Source organism: Mya arenaria, chromosome 12 (assembly GCF_026914265.1).
Source record: "Mya arenaria isolate MELC-2E11 chromosome 12, ASM2691426v1".
Classification (NCBI taxonomy): Eukaryota; Metazoa; Mollusca; class Bivalvia; order Myida; family Myidae; genus Mya; species Mya arenaria.
Window position 1 is genome coordinate 10,053,192 of NC_069133.1, and position 25,328 is coordinate 10,078,519.

A 25,328-nucleotide genomic window follows, 5' to 3' on the forward strand; every position below is an offset into this window, starting at 1 on the left:
TGACGAAATGAAAATATATACAGCTACACAAAATAAGTAAATGTCACACACAATGCAATAAATAAACTGTAATTATTAAAAAAGCAATGACAATCAATTCGATTAGACGTAGGTTCCTCGATTTGATAGAAATTTTGAGAGAATCCTAACAGTTTGACTGTCAGTACTAACAAATATAACTGTCGGTTTGAATAATGCGGCGCTAGAAACAAAACGAACAATGACTAATAATTGACTAAAGGTTTTCTAAATGTCATTTTAAAAGACAACAATTTAAATTTTGGATCACTAGCGGGCAGCTTAGGAAATAAACAATATATATTTTTTTTTAATTTACCCATTTTTTCGTGGATAGGTGGGGTAAATATTTTAATACAATATAAAGAGCACCCCCCCCCCCCCAGCACCCCCCCCGCCCAAATAAATCAAATAAGTACGCGCAGTAGGTACCAATCATTGAGTTCGCAGCTTGACCTGGGGGAAGACCACTGTATCACATTTAGAAAATATATTTCGATGCAAGGGCAGTCAGATTTTAACAAACAGTAACGTAGGGTACCAGTCTAGGTGTCCGTGTGATGTGAGACGATTTGTCTAACACGATTAGTATAGTACAATAGGGTAGTGGCCAAAATGTAAACAAATATGGCGGGTGTGTTAAAATATCAAGATAAGGTATTTCATGATTTGAGTGAATTTATTGATCCTTGCAACATTACTGTTTAGGTCAACGAAAGTGAGAAAGGATATTGCATATCCAATAAATAATATTGCGATAACACATGCGTAGGAGTAGTAGAAATTATGTCAGTAACACTCGGAAGTAAACAGAGCTAGAATTACACATCACCCATTTTCGCGACTTGTCAACTTGCATCATGTTTCACAAAGGCCAGAATAAGAACTATGTTAAGCATATTAAAAGTGCATTTTAAAGAATATCCTTTAAGGTCATGCTTCATTGTTTAGAGGAAAGTGATTGATTGTGTGCTGTAAAAGTTTTAGTATTTCAGGTATTAAGGTTAGAGCTGCAACTGACAAGTTTTCCAAAATGCAAAGGAATAACCATAACACATCACACTTTCCTTAAAGGGCACTCTTGAACATTTGACATGTCATATTCTTCAAATTTTAGCGCTACCTTTTTATAAGAGGGCTAATTGACCATGAACGCAGCCAGAGGTGTCGAACATACTTGAAGTCAGCTGCGGAATGGACATCACGGGCCATTGTATCCCTGGAACTGGCAGTGGAGCCTGTAAAATCTGTACAGCAGGCACGCTGTCTAGAAGGGGTATACATGCAGAGTATACCATACATTCTAATCTGTACTTTTACTCTATTTTTATATGAACTATAAGATGTAAGAAATAAAAATTGATATTTTTAATTTTAGTTTTGAGCCATTTAGAAGCCATCACTTCCAGTAATTTCTTTTAAATACACTGAGCTCCCTGAGTGTGTGTTTTTTGGTTAAAACAAATCATTAAAAATCTGTTATTAAGTGAAAAAAAAATCATTTATCTACAGACAACTTTCCTTAATACTATATAATAATGCAACTTCATTATTTCTAGATAGGACCGGAGACAGCAACAAAACTTATAAAACTAGACCAAGAGAAGGAGTACAGTATGATGAGACCCCGTACAGGGCGCTGTGCGAGCAGTGCAGGGGCAGTACTGGCTGCATTGCTTGAGGCCACAGAGGAAGCCACATTTCAAGGGCACAGGTATCTGTGATTGAAAGTCTTGTACAGATAATAAGTTTCTTGTACATACTTAAAAGCGGGCGTTTTTTTACAATTTGTTAATCTTAGAAGTAATATAAGACAGTGGTATTGTTGATTTAGTGACTGAAGTACAAAGAACATACCTGGTTAGCTTGCCTGTTTTTCCAACACAGATAGGTCAATGTATTGTGTTAGCCTTGGTGTTGGCATTATCGTCGTCATAGTGCATTTTTTTTAGCCTTGCCCCTACTTAAAACACATTTAAGATATTCAAAGGACAACTGTACACATGTTTCTAGACACAACATGCACCTATATAATATCTTAGTGAAAAGTTTTGTTTTTCAATAAGTGTCAAGTTATGTCCCTTTTTTGAAGGAGAAAACAACAGACGAGAGTTTGTTCACAGGTTCCTTCAATGAGGACTGGGCAATAGTTATATAATGATATTATAGTCAAACATATACCTGTTGTTTTATAATTGTCAAAGCATTGGTACTAAGTTGAGATTGCATAGTAACTCAGATTCATTTTATATGGACTTTTGTATCATTACTCAAATGTTAATGTAAAAATGGCAAACAATCCTATGCTTGACCGTAAAACATTATTTATCTACAATTTTTACTTCAGCAAAGACAAATCCATTCTGTTGGCAGAGGAGAAGATTAAAGAACGGTCATCTAGACTGAGTGAAGAAGCCTTCTCTGATAGAGGTTGGTAGACTTCCCAATATTTTAGAATATTTCATTACCAAAAAAGGCAACTTATATTGTAGTTATTATTAGTACATGTATGAGGAGTGTTTCTTAAGTTGTGGCAACGGCAGAGTGCTACAGTTATAGCTTGTGTATTGGCAGAAATCTGTTTTATATTCCCTCAAAGAATTCCCTATCAGAATTGTTGATAATGTAAACAACAAAGTGGAAGCGTTAATCCCTACAGAGCATGATTCTCAAATACTAAACCAAGTAGTTAATTAGGCAACTTCCATTCAGCACATTGTGAAATGACCTGTTTATTTATAGATTCATGACATAACTTTATCCACAAACGAAGTCATCCATACTTTCACTTTGTAGTGTTCAACAAATAATCAATAATAATATTATTTTACAGGCACTGTCAAGAAATGTAGGGTAATAATTTAGTGCTGTTCTGGTGTCAACAAGTAAGGTATCAATTGTGCACAAACCTCACACATTTGATTTTTTCCTTTGATATCAAATGCACTGCTGACAAATTTATTCCTGATGTGTTCCCTATCTCTTTTACTGTTAATATGGGGGTCTTGCAGTCTTAAATTCTTAGAGCGGATTGGTGAGAACTTTGCTAAAGTAAATGATATGATGGTTGTTAACTTTTAAACGTGAACATTTTGATAATGTTCTTACATATTTAAATAAAAACAAGTACAGCTGAAATATTTGTCCCAAATCCAAGTGTATCCAGTATACTTCCAGGCCTGTAACAATTTCAAGTTACCCCGGTAACAATGATGATGTAAACAGCGTTGTTAACTTAAACAAATATATGAACATTTGGCTCATTAAAGAAGCCTTAAAAAAAAATTATACAGTGTTCTACTTTATCAACTTTTTGGAACACCATAAAATCCGTGTTTAAAAAATGTGATATAAAGAAACATCTCCACAGCATAAAATACATCATGGTAGGATATAAGATATACCAAAAAGAATATAATTGCGGCAATATTGTATTGAGCCAAATCTGCTACTGTATTTATAAAACATACTTCATCAGTGATAGGAGAGCAAAACACATTGTTATTTTGAATCATTTATTTTATGATTTGCTTACTTTACAGACATTCTTAAAGAAAAAAAATGTGAATGTTTGTTTTCTGAATGAGTTTATTAACAACATTAAACACATTATCTAACAATATATTGAAGATGTGTATATTCATGACAGTTCTATGTATCATTTTATATGTATAGCTGTACGATTGTGTATTCTTCTAAAGAAATAAACGAACTGTGAGTAATTGCAGTTCCAAAGAGAAAAAAAGAAGCCCTAAATTACATTAGACACCTGGTCACTCTGTCAAAGATCATGATTTAGCTATGTAAGCCCCTCGATCAATTTTCAAATCTGTTATTCTGACAGGGAAAATAGATAAGGCCTAAATAAAAAATATTTCTGTTTCGGGTAACCCGACCCTACCTATAAAAATGCGCCGACCCTAACTATTTTTTTCCGTTTTTTTCCGTTTCTGAGCAAAAAAATAATTCGTTAGCGAATAGAGAGTTACGAAGGACGGATAAACGCAGATTTTAATCAGAATTATTGTTTATATGATAAAACAAAGTCAGGCAATGACAGTAATGTAGGAAAGACTGCCATGTGCAAGAAAACACTCTGAACTTACGACAGATTTTTAAATTTTTTTTAAAAAAATCCTACCTTCCCTACCTAGAAATTTTGGGAAGGTTACCCTAAACAAACATTTTTTTTTTTTGCCTAAGCAAAACATAGGCACATTAGCTTTTACTTGCAGTGCGCTTATTTTGGGGGTTGTGAAACATGACGTGAACTTGTGCATGGAACTATTAGCGGTATGCAAAAAATAACTATTAACATGTACTTGTAAGCATGCTGATACTCGCATACAATGATTTTCTTTGTAGTATTGTTTTTATTCTATATTTGATATAGAAGTACACAAAAGATGGCGCAAACTTACATGTTCCTGTACAAGTAGTGTTCGCATTCACTACTAATATCAGATGTCAATTCTTGTGTTCTTAATTAAATGAATAATAATGAAATCTTTATAAATGTTTAATGAAGATTATGGTACATGTGAATATGTATTTTTGTAACAAATCTGATTAATACAATAATAATTGCATCATAAAACTATAGGTTTCAAAACTGTTGCTTTATGGCAATTGCAAGATGTCTCATACTATGATTTCACGTGTCACTGCATAGTTTTTATAACCTTGGCAAGTGTCTAAGCCAACTTAAGTGCAAGAATATTGTTGTTGCCATAGAGACCACCAAGGCCGAGAAATAGACTGGCCAAGTTCTTGCTGTAATACACGGCCATTGGACCAGCAATGCCGTCTGCTTTACGAGCGATTGTGGCCACTATTTTCCTTCCTTCCCTGTCCACTTGGAATACTTTGTCAGCGAATCGACTACACAGATACAAACAGCCATTTCTGTCATTGACACAAAGCGCACTTGGGCACTCCAGATCACTCTCTTCAAGGACAGATAGCACATTGCCGTCTTTGTCTAGAGTCACCAATTTATACTTGTAGAAATCTAGTATATAGATCCTTGCTCCATCTAAGCTTACCGCACATTTGCTAACAGTGTCATGACTTGAACAGTCTTCATAAATTTTCTGTAACAACTTTCCATCCAAGGTGTAAACGTACAGAGCTGTCCCTGACCCGACATACAGCTGACCCTGGCTATAACACAGTGACACACAGTTGTTATTCAGTGTCAGTGTTGTCCTTGTCTTAACCAACTTGCCTCCCTTTTCACCGATGAAGTGTATTTCATGTCTCTTGTCTTCATCACTGTCCACAGCTACAGCCACTTCATTTTCCAGAGTGTGGCACATGTCAAAAGGGAGAGACGGTATTTCGTACTGGTCTTCGACTTCATGGTTACCATTAAGGAGCTTCACTTTGCAGTTCTGACTATCAAGGGTGACAACTCTTCCATCATTAAGCTCACAGATCCCACTTATTCTGCACGTTTCTTTATCATCTTCAGCGCCAACATAGTAGGTCTTTCTCTTTGAAACCTTTATCGCTTCATCTGGTCCACTAGCTGTGTTGTTATGACAGGTTTCTTGTATTTCACCAAGGAATCTTAAACTTTTAATGCTCTCCAACAGGTTGGTATAAGGTTTGAAGGCTATGTCCAAAGCAGGCTTATTCGTAATATTGTTCATAAGAGCAATTTTGTCCTGACACTTCTTGAAACTTATGTAAGAGAGAGCTTCATTTTGGCTGTCTTCAGATTCTATATCATTAAGCAACAACTTCATTTCTGCATGCAGAACAACACAGTGGTCGATGTCATCCTGAATGGATTTATCCATCCTTATCTTCACTGCTTCTATCTCAGTAATTGTTTCCTGCTCAAGCTTGTCGAGAGCCTCACTGATCGTCTTTCTCAAATCTGTAGAATCAAAAAGACACCATATTTTTTATAAAACAATTTAGTCTATCAACATTTGTTTTTAGTTATTGCTTGTTACTAAAACTGAGCTTTGTTATTCTGTTTGTTAAAAATATATATTCCAAAATGCATCATAAACGCGAGCCATATCTAACCAAATGCTGATTAAATAGTCCAATGAGAAGATGGTGTTGCATCATGTGATCAAAATGTCAAGCAATGATTGGACATCTCACAGAGAAGCAAAAATGCTGAACCTTAAGAAATTGTAACTACCGGGACAAATTGTAACTTCGGCATTTTTAAAAAAAAAAAGTGTGATCATATTACCAAGATTAAATGCTAAAAACGTTGCTACTGAAAACATTTGTAGCTTTGACATTTGGAAGTGAGGCTATCAATATGTTATATGTTAGAACGTATAATTTTGAAAAAAAAAATCATTTAATGATAGGCAAATTAATATAGATAGGGACCGAGATCTTTTCTTGTAAGAACACGAGATTTCCCTTTAAGACACTTATGCAGTCATTTCAGACTCATTTCTTAGAGGGAATAAACAAATATTGATCTTAATCATAACCTTTTATCTCAGCCACAATCTTTCGGCAGGAGTTAGACAGGGAGTTCCGTGTTTTCTTCCTGGCCAGTTTCAGCTGATTAAGCCTGTTGCTCAACTCATTGATAGTGGACTGTAACCGCTGGAACTCCCGCCTTGTGTGGATTCCCCGTGCAACGTCAGGCAGGTGGCTCACATTCTTACACGACCTGAAGAATGTAGAGATTTCAAGGTTAAGAAGCGCTACTTACAGCCCTTGGAGAAAACAATTTGTATTAAAACTTGGAAAACTTCTTCAGCAAAAAAGTACATAACAGGGGAAAAAAAGAATGCAAAAAAAAGGTCTGCATTCAATATCAATCTTGCATTAACCTTAAGGTAAAGAGTAGAATCCGCGTGTTTTGATTGGACTGTAAAAATAAATGCAGTATATTCATTAACCATCTTGCATTTAACTTAAGGTCAAGAGTAGAATCCGGGTGTTTTGATGGATGGTTAAAATAACTATAGTATATTCAGGCCTAAAATAAAAAAAATTCAATTTGGAGTAACGCGACCGACCCATAAAAATCTAACTTTGCTGACTCAAATTTTTTTTTGGCATTTTGATCCCCGAATTTTTTTTTCAACGCCTTTCCGCTACTATTTTCTGTTTCTGCTCTTTTCTTCTGTTTCGGTTCTTTTCGATTTGTAGACACACTCGTAGAGCTTCGGTTTTTATCGCTGATCGCAATGAGTGTTTCGAAAACATGGCTGACTGCAAGTTTGTCGAACGTGAACCGAACGAAATTACCTTTTGTGTGACAATAAATTACTTAAATAAAAAAATTAAAAACAACTTTGTAAGAAAATCCAATGTCGACTACACATTGTATGATATATTTGATATTTTAATGGAGAATGATGAAACAATCCCGGAGAGCTACTACGACAACTTCGAAAAAATGTCAAAAATAACGGTCTCGTCAAAGCCCTCAGAGACTGCAACAGAAAAATTTAGTCCACATTCATATGACAGGATTTCAGTCTTAATTGACTTTGATAAAACTTTAAAATATGTAACAATTGACATTGAAGACCCATCTAGTAGTAACCAATCAGAAGTTAAGATGTTTGTTGTTCAAAAGTTTATTACAATGCCTTGAATAACTAGTGTTATGTAGTGAATGTACTGTACACAAGATCCAGTTGTCGTTGGAGAAAAAAACACAAAAAAACAAAACAAAAAAACAACAACAAAAAACCTACCTTCCTACCCTCCTTAAAAAATCTGGGTAGGGTTACTCCAAACAAGAAATTTTTTAAGGTTGGCCTCAATAACAATCTTACATTAACCTTAAATTTCAGAGTAGAATCCGAGCGTTTTGATTGGACGGTACAAAATTACTGCTGTATATTCAATAACCATCTTACATTTACCTTGCGTTGAAGGGTAGAATCTGAGTGTTGTGATTGGACGGTACAAAATAACTGCTGTATATTCAATAACCATCTTACATTTACCTTGCGTTAAAGGGTAGAATCTGAGTGTTTTGATTGGACGGTACAAAATAACTGCTGTATATTCAATAACCATCTTACATTTACCTTGCGTTAAAGGGTAGAATCTGAGTGTTTTGATTGGACGGTACAAAATAACTGCTGTATATTCAATAACCATCTTACATTTACCTTGCGTTAAAGGGTAGAATCTGAGTGTTTTGATTGGACGGTTCAAAATAACTGCTGTATAATTCAATAATCATCTACATTTACCTTGAGTTTAAGAGAAGAATCCAAGTGTTTTGATTTGACCGTACAAATTACTGCAGTAAATTCAATTACCATCTTTCATTTACTTTGAGCTTAAGAGTAGAATCCCAATGTTTTGATTGAACTGTACAAATAACTGACCAAAAGACTAAATGTAATCACTGAAGCATGTCTAAGTATCAATCATGTTGAATATTTCCCTAAGTCATCTATAATAAAAATGGTTAGAAATTATAATTTTAAAAGTTGCAAAATTTACCTATGGTGGACGGAGACACAGATTTGGCAGCAGATATTGCCATGGTCGTCACAGTGTAACTTGATCACCTCTCCGGGGTGTTTCTCACACTCATCAACCCCCTCCTTGTGTCCTCTGGGGGTCCAACACCTCAAATCTCGACGCCCCAACACCACGTGCTTTGTGAAATAACCATTGTGTAGCTCTACACACTTCTCACAGAGGTAGTCGGTACAGTTCTCACAGAAATGTTCGGCCAGAGTTTTTTTGTCTTGGTCCTGACATTTGCAGCATATGAAGTCCATTTTCTTTGTAGCCATTTTAATAAAAAAACAATTAAGTTATATATTTTGTTTGTTAGTTAATTTTTTTTTAACTAAACAAATCTTCTTGTAATTATTTTTTGACAAACAATTAAAGCAACATTCAATTGAATAGATATTCCGTTGTGTGTTATAGTCTTAAATTCTTATGTGCACTTAGTAACAGTCATAGTTACAGCAAACAATTTTCAACTTTTATGAATACTTTCATTTTTATAGAGAATTTTAACTGCACTTAAAGCGCAAAAGCTAATAAAGACAATTCAAATAGATATCCGTTACCACTTCTTTCATTACAGTAGAGAGTTTAAATCTTATACCAAGCCTGAGATTAATTTAACCACTGTGACGTCAGTAAATAATTTTAGATAGATGGACCTTTATACAATCATGGCTATAATGGTATCACTTACATCAGAAGTTTCAAGTACACATATTGTTCGAAAGTGTTTAATTTCCTTTTATGACAATGCCGTTGTATTTATAGCTTTATGATGTAGTAAATACGAAGGTTTGGTGTGAAACAATTAAATCTGAAAGTTTAACTGATGTATCATAAATTATGTTTTGTGTTCCAAATTATATTTTGTTCAATGGGATAGCAGTACTTTTCAATCTTGTTGTACTTTTAATTCGATAAATCATTAGTCAATCATTATCAATTTAATCATGTGAATCAGATCATTAAAAGTGGAGGCTGGGCTGGTTAACAAAATATATTCTCACAACATAAAAGCTGGTTAAAGGGATATACAAGCGTCTTATATTAAACCATTTATTTGAGAAAACAGTATTACTAAATGCATACTAATAATCTTTAACCATTTCACAGTCTGGTATAATGCAATATTTAAAATATTTTAAAAAGAATTGTCAATTGATAAGAAGTAATTAAAAAAAGTAATTGATTAGAAATAGATCTAAAAGAACTGATTGGAAATAATTCTAAATATTGATTAAAATAATTCTAAAAATGTTTTATGGAATAGAAATAATTTCTAAGTATAATTTTAAAAGGATTGATAAGTAATATTTCTAAAAATAAAGTAGTATGTGACTGTTAAAACTCTTCTGGAACAAAATTTAGCATTAAGTTAGAATTTGCTGTGATTGATTTTAACTTTACTCTGTTTGATATTGAAAAGCAATAAAGACTGTTTTGATAATATATAATGAAAAAAAGCTGAAGTGTGAAACGTGAGGTTAGAGCTTTTCATGTAAGATAACAAAGAAAAAATGTGGGACTATACTGATTAGTTTTAATAATTAGCAGAACGGAACAGACGGAACAGACAGTTTATTAGACTTATACAAAAATATATCGTCATAATACATAGAGTTATAAATATAAACATATATAATAAGCACAAATCAAGCTTTTATTATCTTACTTACGTAATATGTATTATTAGTTCAGACAAGGCAAAAAACATTTTGATCTGCAGTATCATAGTACAAATTATTCTTCACTTTAATAATCATTATACATAAATGTGCAATTAATGCTAAAATAATGACGGACAAATCAGGGGCGAATCCAGGTTTTGACATTAGAGGGGGTGTCACCTGGCATGCAACAATAGTGGGCCCAATCTCCCCTGAAACTAAAAAGTATTTGCCTTAAATTTCATGTGTGTAGGGGGGGGGGGGAGGGATTGGTTTACTTACATAAGTTGATTGTGTTTATTTGGTGTATTTTATGCGATTCTTTCTGGGTAAACAATTTTTTTATTTAGTTTTTTTTTATGGGAGATTGGAGTATCTTCCATGGCCGAGAGTGTAAGATAGGTTCATTTCGACCCGAGCGTAGGGTGTTCTGCGCGAGGGTCGGATGAACCTATCTTACACGAGCGGCTATGGTAGATGCTTTTTCTCCCACCTCAGTTAAACAAAATTAAGTAAAAATGTATTTTTTTGCTGGAACTCTTTTTTGCTTAGTGAAAGTAATTGCGTACGGATATGCGATAATTCGTGGTTGTCATGGATATTCGCGCAGTGATTCAGAGTACGTAAATGGTCTGATCGGTCTTTAAATAGTTCTAAGAAGAGTAAAGCATTATTTCTTGTAAAAACTGTTTTCTGGTGACATTTGAAGCGAGATATAATTAACTAGCGTTCTAAATATTGCCACAAGACAAGGTTTCTATGATGCGCTACAGACGACAGTCTTCAACAAGGGAGGTAATTACAATGTGGTGACCATAAAAAGAAGTTCCATACGGGCATTTTATCTTCGCCCGTGGGCAAGATAAGAATTTCTAGCATGGTTAAATTAATGGATCTACTTATCTGAGGTGGGAGAAAACTGGATTCCCTTGGCACTGAATCTGCACAAATATCAATCTTGAATCTCTTTCACATTCAGATTTCTGCAAGGCATGGTGGCGCCTAGAAGTGCTTGTCAAACGTGGACTAATCAAGCGTAGGAGTCACCGTAAACAGCCCGTCCTGGAGTTACTACCCCTTGGAAGGGAAGCAGCTCTCCATATTAGAGGTTTGTGTTTTATGACTTGTTTGTTACTGTAGAACTTTAAGGCAATATGTTTATTAAGCATGGGCTCTTGATGGGCAGGAATCACTGCAGACAGCCAGTTATAGAGTAACTTACCCTGAGATGAGCAGTGGTCCATATAAAAAGGTTTGTGCCTATTGAGGACATAATTTACATGTTGATCAAACGTGGGCACATGTAGCACAGAAGTCATTTGTAGCTAGAGTCTGCTAGTTACCTACTGCACATGGGAGGAGAAGCAGTTCTTCAAATATGAGATTTCTTTTTTTAGGTAACTAGGCGATTCATATGCAGATCAAACATGGGCTTGTGAAGCACCTGAGGGATATTTGACAACCCTTCCTAGAGTTATGGCCCTTGAACGAGAAGTGGCCGTCAATTTAAGAAAATTGTCTTATGTGATTTTGTTTGTGTAGGACTTAAAATGAACTAAATCAAGTGCAGGAATAAGCATAAACAGCTTGTCCTAGAATTATTGATCCTTGGAAAAATAACAGCTGTCTATGTAAGACTTTGGAGTGTGTTTGTGTTGATTGTTAGTGCTAATCTTTATATGACGTGCATGTATTGTAAATCATTTCATATGTTGTCCTTGGTTCTATTTACATGGTAAACTCCTTTGACGCATAAGGCTGTGAGGCTAACCAGCATGTTTTAGTTGATATCAGCAGTACTATGTATGTGCATACACTGATATTAAAGGCATATAATGATTTGAAGGCATACACTGATATTAAAGGTGTACACTGATACTAAAGGCATACACTGATATTTAAGGCATGCACTGATATTAAAGGCAAACACTGATTTTAAGGGCAAACACTGATATTAAAGGAATACACTATTATTAGAGGTATATATTGATATTAAAGGCATATGCTGATATCAAAGGCGTACACTGATAATAAAGGCAAACACTGGTATTAAAGGCAAACACTGATATTAAACGCATACACTGATTATAAAGGCAAACACTGATATTAAAGGCAAACACTGATATCAAAGGCATATTCTAATATCAAAGGCATACACTGATATCAAATGCATATGCTTATATCAAAGGCAAACACTGATATTAAAGGCATATGCTTATATCATAGGCATACACTGATATTAAAGGCATATGATAATATCAAAGGCAAACACTGATATTAAAGGCATATGCTTATATCAAAGGCATACACTGATATTAAAGGCATATGATAATATCAAAGGCAAACACTGATATTAAAGGCATATGCTTATATCAAAGGCATACATTAATATTAAAGGCATATGATAATATCAAAGGCAAAACTGATATTAAAGGCATATGCTAATATCAAAGGCATACACTGACAATAAAGGCAAACACTGATATTAAAGGCATACCCTGAAATTAAAGACAAACACTGATATTAAAGGCATAAACTGATATTAAAGACAAACCACACTGACAAGAAACTAGGAAATCCTCATGGATAGGTTGCAATTTTCCATAACTGACTCTTAATCAAGATTAAACGTTGAACTAGGGTCTGTATCTGTGTATCCGTCCGGTACTGTCTGGAAACAGCCATAATTCATACCAATGATATTGATGTATAACATTCACATGTAAAAAAGGAGAAATGCTATGAGGCCTAAAAAAAAAATTTGTTTGGTTAGGGTTACATCCTTTTCAAAAATAGGTAGGGTAGGTAGGCTTTTTTTTTTATTAGGCTTTATATTAGAATGTCATTTTCATCATTGGAGAATGGTGTTAAAGTTATCTTCTATATAAGCAATTCAGGTTTTAAACTACATATTGAAAAGCAAAAAAAAAAATTTTTTTTTTTTTTTTTTTTTTAGTTTTTCATTTTTTTTTTCAAACTGACTATAAAAACGTTAGGGTCGGCGCCTATTCCGTAGGTAGAGTCGGGTAACCCGAACCAAATGTATTTTTTTTTTAAGGCCTGATTGTGTTCATTCGTGGTTTGTCCAGAAACACATGTATATGGATGCAATAAGAAAAAAGCTTGAACACATATTCAATGGTGAAACAGTCATCTAAGAAAAAAAAAGAAATGTCAACCCCCAACCCCATTCAAAGGAAAATTTGGATGAAAATCTAGCAATTAATTTATGTTCGCCTTACGTAGGGTTTGAGCTAAGAGTTAATGAAGAGTGCTGGACCCTGTCTTATTTTGGTAGCAGCCTTTTGTCCTCATGGAAACCAGCATGGGCACCATTATGCCTTCGTAGCATTAAAAGCTTAAGTCTGTTAAATATTTTCCTTTGTTTTGATAAAATTTATAATGATATTAAAAATACAGACAAACTTTACATATTTTGCAGTTGAAAGAACTTGAAACTAATATTACTTCAAGTAAAGACTATTCGTTACATTTGTTTGTCAGATGCTTAATGTTCAAATATATAATTAGAGCTTTTCTCCGTTAGCACCCTGTTCCTGTCCCGCAGTACCCTGTCCTATTTAAAACCTGTCTAAAACCATACATTAACAGAAGAGAACAGACAGTTTATACGCCTTATACAAGAGTACATCAAATGATCATCATATACAAATAGATATATAGATATAAACATGTCAAGTCACTAAACTTAAATATATAATATAACATAATAGAATTTAATGGATATCTCATTTATAGATCTACATGTATATAGAAGGAAAAAACAATTTATTGTGGTATGTCTATAATGGCGTTTAATCAAGATAAACATACTGTGATTGTCCTGATAGAACGACATGTAAGATATTTACTTGACTCCTAGGATTACTTGTATTTGTCCTTTCTATATTTTGTTCCAGCCGTAACTTGTTATCAGCATTCTATATCAAAACAAGTGTTAAATGCCTAAATTGATTACAATGCATTGCCCTTGAAGTCAACAGATAAGGTCATTTGTTTTGCCAGCCTATTCTGTTATGTTTGTCTGAATATCAATCCAGTTGTTAAGATGATAAGGGGGCCGACGCTTTCATGTTTCTTTCTACCGAAAACAATCCTGTTACAGTGGCGTATGAACTATTTTTGTCCCTGCATATTTGGAATGTTAAAAATGCTGTGGGTTGTCAATTTGAAAAAGTGATCCTATTATTAGTTCATTCATATATTTTAGACAAACATGTATCAAATCAATTTATTTTAATGTTATTCATCCATTACTAAAAAAAAAAACTGGTAAAGTTTTATTTAAAAGATACAGAATGAAAAGTTTGAATATTTTAACCGATGGCCTTTTTATATAGACATTATGTTATTTAGGAATTAAATTAATAAAATTGCTATATTATAATCACAGTACCATTTTGTTTTATTTCCTCCATTATTTAATTATCATATTATAAAAGTATCATTATGGTGTTATTCAAAATTGTGATACATATAAAAAAAAAATAATGGTTATTTTATATAAATTTTACATACCGGTAGAAATAATCTGGATTTTAATATCTAAAATGCACTAATAAACACATCTCTGCATCCTAATGATGGAATGCTCACCTCAATTTCTCCCTCCTCAAATATGTAGATACAAACATTTGACCATGCTTGAAATCTCTATTTGGTCCACGGGCATAGATAAAAAAAGTACCCGTATGGAACTCTTTTTTTACTACACACAAAGGAGTTCCAGTGAGAATTGACATTTTTACTTTATTTTGTTTCACTGAGCTGAGAGAAAAAGCATCTGCCATGGCCACTTTAGCCAGATGGATTCATCCCCGATTTTGTGCAGGGTGTTTTGCGGAAACTAGATGAACCTTTCGGCCATGGTAGATACTTATTATTACACTGATTTTTCTTCAGCACTATAATCATTTCTTAAAGCTGCACACTCACAGATATAGCATTTTTACAACTTTTTTTATGTTTTGTCTTGGAAAGAGCAATTTTTTGCATAAATATCTGCAAACCAATGATATAAGATTGCTGACAAAAAATCAGATCATAGATTTTCATATTTCCGTTCGAAAATTAATGTTTTATGGCTTAAACAGTTACTAACGGTTTAAGAAAAATGCGTAAAACATCAATTTTTGAACTCAAATATAAAAATCTGCGATTTAATTTTTTTCAGCAGTCTTATATAACTGGTTTCCATGGATTTTCGCAAAAATTGGCTCGTTCTGAGACAAAACAAAAAAAGTTGTCAAAACTTTCAATCTGTGAGAGTGCAGCTTTAAGATGATAAGGGGACAGATTCTCTCATGTTTGTTTCTACCGAAAACAATCCTGTTACAGTGGCGTATGAACTATTTTTGTCCCTGCATATTTGGAATGTTAAAAATGTTTGTGATTATCAATTTGAAAAAGTAATCCTATGATTAGTTAATTCATAGGTCAAGGCCTACTAAGTATATTTTAGACAAACATGTATCAAATCAACTTATTTCAATTTATCCATCCATCATTAAAACAAAAAAGTTGCTACTGACAATGTTTTATTTAAAAGGTACAGAATTAAAAGTTTGAATATTTTTAAAGATTTTACAAGTGAGACTTTTTATATAGACGTTATGTTATTTAAGAGTTAAATTTATAAAATTGCTATATAATCACAGTAAGCTTTGTTTAATAACCTCCATTTAATTATCATATTATAAAAGTATCATTATGGTGTTATGCAAAAATGTAATCCATACAAAAATAATATAATGTTTAATCTATAATAACTTAAATATAGAAATAATCTGGATTTTGATACATAAAATGCACCAATAAACACATCTTTGAATCCTAATGATGGAATGCTTACCTTAATTTCTCCCTTCTCAGATACGTAGATCCAAACATTTGGCCATGCTGGAAATCTCTTTCTAGCACACCGGATAGGCATTTCCGGTGAATTCAGTCGTGCTGGAAAACTCCATCTGTCATCCCCCCATGCCAGATGAGTCACGCGCTGTGACGTAATAATTTCAATTTCTTTTATAATACACGTTATGTAATCATAATTATGAAATTTAAATAGATAGAGAGTTCCATTTACATTAACTTTACAAAAATAAACAAAACAAAAAAACCCTTAAAAGACGTAATGTCGAAGGAACTTATTGATGTATGCAGTGAATACAAATTACTGCGCGTCATGACGTCAGTAAACATCATCACACGTGCTTTTTGGTGATATGTAAAAAATGCGCCTTTTTATGTATTTTCTTCACAAAATATGTTATTTAATGTATGCTAAAAAAAATATCTATCATGTGTGTCCATTTCGGATAGAAAAATCCGACTCTCGGACACGCTGCGTTGCTGGTAACTCGGCAAGCCTCGTTACCTGGCAACGCAGGTGCCCTCGGGTCGGATTTTTCTATCTGGAACGGAAACACATAACAGATATTGTTAATCTTGCCCATGGGCAAAGATAAAAAAGTACCCATATGGAACTATTTTTTTATCAATACGCACAAAGGAGTTCCAGGGAAAAAGTACATTATATACTATATATTGTTAAAAATGATCTACTATGGTCGCTAGGGTAAAATAGGTTCATCTCAACCCTCGCGCAGAGTGTTTTGTTTCTGTAAACTTCATTTTGGCTAAAACCCTACCCTCGTTTGGTTGGGATGAATCTATCTTACAGACACAGCTAAGGAAGCTACTTATAATTACACTGATATTTCTTCAGCACTGTGATCATTTCTTAAAGATGTTTGTTTGATTGACAGATAGATATGGCCTTGAGTCAACTATACCCACTGTGCCAAATACACCAAATGTAGTGCCAAGGACCACAACTCAAGACAGTACAGGAGACACAATCCAGCTAAACCAGTCTGGAACCTATTCAGGGGAGGTAACTGGGTATGCTAGTGGACTGGTTGATGCCCTGTTCACAAATGACAAGGGGAAGGATGGGTAAATATCTTTGTTATTCAACATTAAATGATGATATATATACCGTAAGATAAAGTTGACTATCTGTTTTAGTTTACACATTGTCAACTTCAAAGTCAAGATACATTAAAGGAGATTATTTATTCATGAAATAAAAAAGCATGGTGTCTTATCATATCAGGATGTCCTGGCTTATTGGCTTAAAGTTGCTTAAAAATAAAGAAATCCACAAAAACACATCACTGAGGATTATTTGACATTATAAGGACCAGCCAGTCAACCTCCATAGAATATTTTTTCGATAGGTCAATCAGGCAAGAAAAAAATGGACGCTGACGTCATAAAACAAGATTTTTATTAAAAAACAGTGATATATAGACTGATCGACTTTATGTATATACAACGATTGAACTCATTTATGGAAGGTTTAAAGTAGGGTTTTATTTATTCTTTTAGATTATAATCTTTATGATAATATGCGAGCTTAGTTACTCATTTCAACCCATACAATCTCATATTGCCATTTCAGCGTTGTATTGCTGGTAGACAGGCGGGAGATGGGAGGGGAGAGATATGGCCTGGCCGAGGTAAATAGCTTCTTTCTTGAACTGGATCCCACAACAAAAATGATGTTTACAAAATATTTTATAAAGGCCTTGTTTTAAAGGAACTATTTGACATCAACATTGAACTAAAATAACTGCGCATCATATTATCAGTAAACAATGACAAGTGCGTTATTAAGTGAAATTTACAACATGTTTTCTTGATCAATTTTTACCAATTTAAAAAAAATACAGAATGCAAGAAAAAGATAAATCATGTGTCTGCGGTCAGAATCAGAAAATCCTAGCCTTGAGCAAGCAGCATTACTAGTAACTTGACAAGCCCTGTTAACTGCTTCTGCACTTGCCCTCGGTTCTGATTGTTTCTATCCGGACCAGACACGCATGATAAATAGTATAAGTCATATGAGTCTGCTCTAGGGTAGACTTTCTGTACTGGTATCAAATATTATAGGCCTTATTTATTATGTACCTGTAGGTCTGCCGATAACTTGAGACTGAAGGGATCACACACCAGACTCATCACCCTGCTGTGGGATATTACAGTAGTGTAAGGTGGTTTGATTTGAGAGAAGTCATGTCGAGTTACCGGTAATGGTGTATTTGTCATGTATCTGTAGATCTGCCGGTAACTTTACTCTGCTGGGGTCACCCATAAGACTCGGCACCTAGCTGTTGGAGGCTACAGTTGAGTGTGGCAGATGGTTTGAAGAGAAATCATGTGGATTAAATGGTTTATTTATCATGTATCTGTAGGTCTGCCGATTACTTGAGTCAGCGGGGGTCACCTACCAGACAAGGCACCTAGCTTTGGGAGACTACAGTTGTGTATGGCAGGTTGATATTAAGAAATCATGTGAAGTTAATTGTTTTATTGTCATGTACCTGTAGGTCTGCAGATTACTTGAGTCAGTGGGGGTCACCTATCAGACTCGGCACCTAGCTGTGGGAGATTACAGTTGGGTTTGGCGGATAGACAGCAGGGAAATCACACTTCCAGTCATTGTGGAGAGGAAACGAGCAGGTGACTGTTTGGTCTTGAGTTGTGTTATTTGACATATCAGGCTCCTTAATTTTAACTCATATTGAAGCAAAAACATCATGGAGTTGTCATAGCCTTGGTGTGGTTGTCAGGTTGGTGGTGGGGCAACAGCCTTTACCTTGGCCATAACTTGAAATAGATCAAAATATTCAAATGAAACATGGTACACATGTTAGGCACATGAAAGGCAACAAATCTGTCTTTAATATTTGTGGAGTTATGTCCCTTGTTTGACAATAAGCAACACATGAGCATTGAAATTTGCTCTGCAGCGCTGCTGACTCAATGTTCTTTTGCTTTTATTTTCTTAACCATAGTATAAAAGTCAGGCTCTTCATCTACATTAAAAGATGGTATGTACTTGTGACTGAAAATATGTTGTGTGCATTCAAAATATGATTTATTGTTTGTAAATACTTTTTCAACCATTAAAAGTTTGTGAGGGTTTTCAAAGTTTTGCCACATAATGCAGGGGTACCCTGGAGGCTGACTTACACCAGTTGGCAGGTGAAGGGCAGCACCCTGACCATTAAAAATGCCGAACTGAGTGAAAACATATTCCAGTTTATTTCACATGGTCATCATCTTTATAGAGCTGCTTTTGTCACTGAAAAATTGATAATAAGGGCAACTTAGTGCCTCTTATGTTATTGAAAAGAAACGAATACTTTAGAAGTATGTTGTCACCAAAAGAACGCCAGATTTGGAAAATTACTTCCACCTTTGTGATTTTGTCATATATGGCACAATGACAATTGTCAGCTGGAACCCTGACAACTTGACTTAAAGTGTTATTATATTAAATCCAATCTTAAATGTGCTGTTCTTGAGATGACATAGCGCAAACTCAACTTAAGAATTTGTAAGGTTATTTTCAGCATTTTTCTGTTTTTTCCCCAGATGACATAGCCCACACACTAAAGGAGGGCCGGTTCTGGTCGCAGGTGGAGCGTATGTGTGGGTGGCGTGGTCAGTTCCAGGGGCGGGGTGTGGACACTGCCATCCACTACGTCCTGGAGCGGTCAGTGGAGGAGTTTGTGGTACGATGTGATGACGGATGTCAGGGTATCGTCCGCTGTGGCAACCCCACCCTCCCACAGGTCAAGGTATGTAGGGTTCTAGACAGGATTTAATATGGACAGGATGCTGCGGAAAGGGGACAAGGTGCTAAGGATGAAAAAGGCTTATTTAACCAGGCTATAAACTTGAACATTATGAATGTGGCAGAAAAATTGTGTTTAATTGAAGTAATATTAGGTTCCATCTGCCAGATATGTAATGTGTGTATGCATTTATAATCTTGTTAGGATTTTTAAACATTACTAAAGAAATATTTGACAGTTTTGAGCATTTAACTCTATGAAGGCAGAAGGGTGCACATTTTGATCTCCATGATCTCCCATAACCCTTTCAGCTCAAACCCTTAAGTATGGCAGAGTTTTGTACAAAGAAGTTGATAGTAATGATTGTTTTGTAGATACACAGTACCCATAGTTATAAAATAACTTATAAACAATGTGAATATATTGTTTTGATGTTTAGTGTCAGTACAAAATAGATATTAAGTAATAATCTGTTTTATGAATAAAAATGGCTGACTCTGAAGCAAGTCATTTTTTCCATATTGTTGTTAGTACGGAACTAAAATCCTTCTCCCCGAGTATGATTAAAACTATTGCCTGATTCTGTATATTGTATAAATGGACTTGTAATACATGGTTTCAGTTTTATTTTTAACATATTATTAAGGGTTTTCCCTGATTTTTAGTTTTTCATCGACCCTTGCATATTATCAAGATAACAATATGGTATTTTATTCATGCAGCAAGTGATCCGTGACCTCCGGCAGCATCCTGAACTGTTAGTGAAGCAGACTCCAGACCTCCACACCACAGTGACACTTCTCTCCTCCATCACTGGAGAGTTACAGGATAGGTGGGTTAGGACATTCTGTGAACATATACATTTGATATCCGGTCATTGGTTGGTGTGTGGGGGGGGGGTATGAAAAAAGTCAGGTATTTGTCATAGTAGTTGCTTTGTAGGCAGTGGCTCAACATTTTGGCAATAAATAAAATAAACATTCAACATATTAGAATGAAAATGAATACATATGTTACCCATGACAATATGTGTATAGAATGTAAAGTAAAACTCATGACTGGCTGATATAATTGTCATGTCATTCCCCTTGACTAAGTGAGCAATATATATAAGTGTTAAAAAAACGTAATCAATTATCGAAAATAATCGTAAAGGCCATTTTAATTCAACCAATGATTTTGTTATTAAAACAAATTCATGTTGAAATAGACAGAGGATTTGCACCAAAGTTAATAAAATGCATTATAAAATAACATTCTAGATCATTGGCACATCAAGAATAGCCTAATTAGTGTGAATTAATTGAAAGTTGTTGACAGAAAGCTTGTAATTACTATGTTTCGTTTTATTTAAATGATACTGTATGGATTCTACAGGAATTAAAAAAAAATTGTTGGTATTGTTATTGATTATCATTTTTTTTATTTCATCATCACCAACACCGAATGCAAAGATTGATTAACGACAGTACTTGATTATTGTTTAATCCCTAACAGCTTTTTTGTTTATTGTTTAAAACTAGTTTAAAACCAATAGTAGAACATTATTAACCTTATAAACCTGAAACCTATAAATTCAATCAACTTACTGTTCTTAAATGGGATTTCAGACTGAGGAAAGGAGAGTTTGATGTCCTGCTACAACAGACCTTATCAGATGTCCCTGTAGCAAACCCAGGTTCAAAAACTCCAAGCTCCACCAATATCTCCAAGAACTCCCTTGATGCTAGTTCACTACAATCTCATGATGATGATGATGATAGTGTGAACAGAGATCTCCAGAGGGCTATTGAGCTTTCAAAGGAAGAATGTTCTGTTGTTGATCTGACGAACTCTGAAGATGCTGATGAAGAATTAAAATTAGCAATTGAAAGATCTAGAAATGATGCAGACTTCATGCCAAAGAAGCATTGTGATTTTGGTGCTCCTTACATTGAAGTTGACAATGATAAAAAGACAGGTGCCAGTGCCAGGAGTCAAGCTTTGTATGATAATAGAAGTATTTCTGTTAACAAGCATACTGGTATGATTGATCAAGGGAATAAATACAGCGAAGTGAAGGATGTTTTGTTTAGTGACCAAAATAGTAATTGGACTAATTCTGAAGATATTGATGATGAGTTGAGATTAGCAATTGAACGATCTGTAAATGATGTACAGCATTTTGCAGATGAGCACTCCGCAAATGGTGCTTCTTTCTGTCCAGTTGATAAAAGCAAACAATCACGCTTCATGGACAGAGATGAAATATATGATCCTGAAGATATTTTTTTAAACAAAAGAACAGGTACATTTCACCAGCAGAAGATGTACAGTGAAGCTAAGAATATTCTGTCTACTGAAAATGGTAGTGATTTTTATAGTGCTGTTAGCAAGCCAAGAAAGAGGAAAAAACATGTACCAAACTTACAAATTGAAGCTAATAATAAAAATGTTGAAACCAGGGTTTTAACTGCCAAAGAGTATGAACATTCTGTAAGGAAGAAATGCAAACAGATAGATTTCCAATTAAAACCTTGTAAGTCATTTATTGAAGTAAATCTCATCAGTGGAGGTAACATGTGTAAGGAGAAGAGCAAGACACACACATCCACCACTACTGAGGAGATCATACCTGAACAAAAGCCTGAGGTTAATGAGATAAATGATCACATTGATCTTGATACAGGAAGGGAGTTTGAAGGCACTGCACCAGTTGTATCTGATGAAACTGAATACCATTCAGATGAGGATTTGTTTGCAGATTCTCCGATGATTCGCAATACATTACCAACCGAAACAACCTTGCGTTGTTCCTCATCTGACGCTACTTTGGAAAGTGAGAATTTGGTTACAAGGTCCCACCCTGATCATTATATTGACTGCATGGATGAACATTTGGTTGAAACATCACAAACAGATGATCATGAAGGATTAAATGGAAGTTATGAAAGTTTACCTGACATTGAGTTAGACAAGGATTACTTATCCACAGCAAGAAGGAATCGAAATATCGATAGACCTTGCACGTCAAGGAACTTTCACTATACACTCACTGGTGAGGTAGCACAGCGTGGGGCGGCACGAGACGGTGACTGCGATGCAGATAAGGTGGAAATGTCAACCAACACTCGACATAAAAGGTTTGACTCTGGATATGAGTCAGAGGCAGTGGTTCATGAGAAAAACACAATAGATGTTTCAACTGGACACTCAGAAACTGACACAGAGATTAACCGTAGTTGGAAATCAGATGATATGGATAGTGAGGATTTGGCAACTGTTGTCTCCATATTGCCCCACGTGAGCAGGGAAAGGGCTAGAGACATGTTGAAGACGTGTGACAAAAATGTGGAAATGTGCATCTCCAGGCTGCTTGATAACTAGCAGAGTCTTTGGTATGGAACAGTTTTATTAGTTTAAGAGTTTGGGTATTCTAAGAAATATACAGCATATAGTGTTGTGGAACAATGCTTACTTCGCATGGACAGAATTCTTCTAGTCAGTTGTGTTTGCATTGTGGTATTATCTGGGATTAATGCAATATAATTACTCTTTGGTATTATTTTGTTTTTTTGTCTGGAGTTGTTTTCATGTTTGAGCAGTGTTAACCATTCTGTATTCATGTTACATATGTAGATAGATTTTGTGTTATGAAATATTACTATAATTAATTACACTAACTCCAACTATTCCAGTTATAGGCATGAACTGTTCTAGTATTACATTTATAGTGTTTTACCACAAATAGTAAATGAGACCTTTTTCAGACTTTACATGTTTTTAATTATAAGCTATAAATAGAAAATGTTGCATTTTATTTTCCTTGTGTCAATAAGTTTTCTTGCCATGCTAAAAATATATTCTGTTAACTAATGTTTCTTTAATAAACTACAAATTGGAAGAATAAATGGTTAAAACGTTATTTGCAAGGAAACTGTTTTTCTATGTCTATGTAGGTTGATTTATATTTATATATTGATAATACAAGTATTTGTCAACTCGATCTTAATAAAATTAGATACACCGGTTCCTTTTGAGTAGACCTATATGTGTATGTTGGAATCGGGCTATGTCTTAAGGCCTAAAGAAATACTTGTGTTTTAGGCAATCCCTTCCTGGCAAAAACCTCCCAACCAAAGTTTTATTGGACCCTAGATAAAAATCCGAATTTTCTGATCTTCATTCGTTGTTGACCATTGATATCCATTTGCGTTTTATACACTTAAAACCTAAAGTAATAATTATTTCTGACACAGTAGACCGAAATATAATTATAAACGTTCGCAACCTTGCTTTGCTGTTTTGACTGGACTTAAAAATATAAGGACTGTTCCTTGCATTTTTGAGATCGTTGCCCTGAACTCAGCTATGTCTTTTCTTTTAGGGCTTATGGGCAAAAGTAACTGTTAAGTCCAAATGTCACTGTTAGGGCAAAGGTCACTGTTAAGGGCAAAGGTCACTGTGAAGGGCGAGGGTCACTGTAAAGTCCGAATGTCACTGTGAAGGGCGAAGGTCACTGTTAAGGGCAAAGTTCACTGCGAAGGGCGAAGGTCATTTTTAAGTCCGAATGTCACTGTTAAGGGCAAAGGTCACTGTAAAGGGCGAAGGTCACTGTTAAGGGCAAAAGTCACTGTTAAGTCCGAATGTCACTGTTAAGGGCAAAAGTCACTGTGAAAGGCAAAGTTCACTGTGAAGGGTGAAAGTCACTGATAATTCTGATCAAAAGCATGTCAGTAGTTCACATTTTGCCAAATTTTGTGTGAACTAGACATTCACAGTTGTATAGTTTATAGAGTTATAAATACCATTTGTTAATTTTATTTCAAGTTTAAAAAAACAACATTATTTTTAAAGTAATATTTTAATACGCCCGTTTGTTTTTCGAAAACAAAAACGACAGTCGTAATATTGTCATCTTTCGGGTCGTCGGCGGCGGCGTTGAGCAAAAACCTTGGCCATAAGGCAAACACCGCTTGAAACTGCAAGAGACAACGCCATTATAGCAATGCGCATTAAAAACTATTGAGTTATGCTCCGTGTTTGACTTTGAAAAAAAAACACTCGAAAAGACGAGCGTTCGAATTCGCTCCGCGGCGCTCTTGTTTCTAATACATTCAAGACAATCATATGAAAAACCTATTAAGTTTAAACTTATTTATTATGCAACGATTGTGAAACAAGTTATTACATTATAATAATCACTCTCGTTGGCACGATGTTGCGCGAGAGTGTGGTATTGTATTGTGGGGGAAACCGGAGTATCCGGAGAAAACCCACTTGTCCGGCTTGGTGACCACAAACCAAGCTCAAAATTATGGTAACTAATAACCTGGCTCTAAGCAGAAAAGTGAAATATCGGCCATACTATCCCAATAGTGAAATGTTCGCAGTAATGATGCTTATATAATAAGCACAATAGTGAAATGTCAGTATTTTTAAGCACATTGTTTAGATGTCGGCAATATTAAATACAATAGAGAAATGTTGGCAATACTTAGCACAATAGTGAAATGTTCGC

At 34.8% G+C, this 25,328-nt stretch overlaps 2 protein-coding genes across 2 annotated transcripts; one reads left to right on the forward strand and one right to left on the reverse strand.

Annotated features, from left to right (window-relative positions):
- The first annotated feature begins 624 nt into the window (after positions 1-624).
- On the forward strand, positions 625-23,684 carry LOC128212005 (uncharacterized). Its single transcript, XM_052917216.1, has 11 exons — positions 625-675; positions 1,136-1,294; positions 1,578-1,732; positions 2,366-2,448; positions 11,140-11,268; positions 16,949-17,138; positions 17,647-17,704; positions 18,575-18,707; positions 19,626-19,831; positions 20,551-20,660; positions 21,439-23,684. Exons 1-11 carry the CDS (start codon positions 646-648, stop codon positions 23,192-23,194), a joined length of 3,009 nt encoding a protein of 1,002 aa, XP_052773176.1. The 5' UTR covers positions 625-645; the 3' UTR covers positions 23,195-23,684.
- LOC128212006 (uncharacterized) lies at positions 4,524-9,097 on the reverse strand. The gene is made up of 3 exons (XM_052917217.1): positions 8,473-9,097; positions 6,486-6,670; positions 4,524-5,902 (listed from the first exon to the last, which is right to left on the reverse strand). The coding sequence occupies exons 1-3, from the start codon at positions 8,769-8,771 to the stop codon at positions 4,713-4,715; spliced, it is 1,674 nt and encodes a 557-aa protein (XP_052773177.1). The 5' UTR covers positions 8,772-9,097; the 3' UTR covers positions 4,524-4,712.
- Positions 23,685-25,328: the final 1,644 nt, after the last annotated feature.

Excerpts from the sequence above, each read along its gene's own strand:
- LOC128212006 (XM_052917217.1), bottom strand. The coding sequence starts at position 8,771 with ATGGCTACAAAGAAAATGGACTTCATATGCTGCAAATGTCAGGACCAA. Across the intron at positions 6,671-8,472 it reads TGTGTCTCCGTCCACCATAG|GTCGTGTAAGAATGTGAGCC; the intron begins GTAAATTTTGCA and ends TACATTCTTCAG. Across the intron at positions 5,903-6,485 it reads GATTGTGGCTGAGATAAAAG|ATTTGAGAAAGACGATCAGT; the intron begins GTTATGATTAAG and ends TTGATTCTACAG.
- LOC128212005 (XM_052917216.1), top strand. The coding sequence starts at position 646 with ATGGCGGGTGTGTTAAAATATCAAGATAAG. Across the intron at positions 2,449-11,139 it reads AGAAGCCTTCTCTGATAGAG|ATTTCTGCAAGGCATGGTGG; the intron begins GTTGGTAGACTT and ends TTTCACATTCAG. Across the intron at positions 20,661-21,438 it reads ACTGGAGAGTTACAGGATAG|ACTGAGGAAAGGAGAGTTTG; the intron begins GTGGGTTAGGAC and ends ATGGGATTTCAG.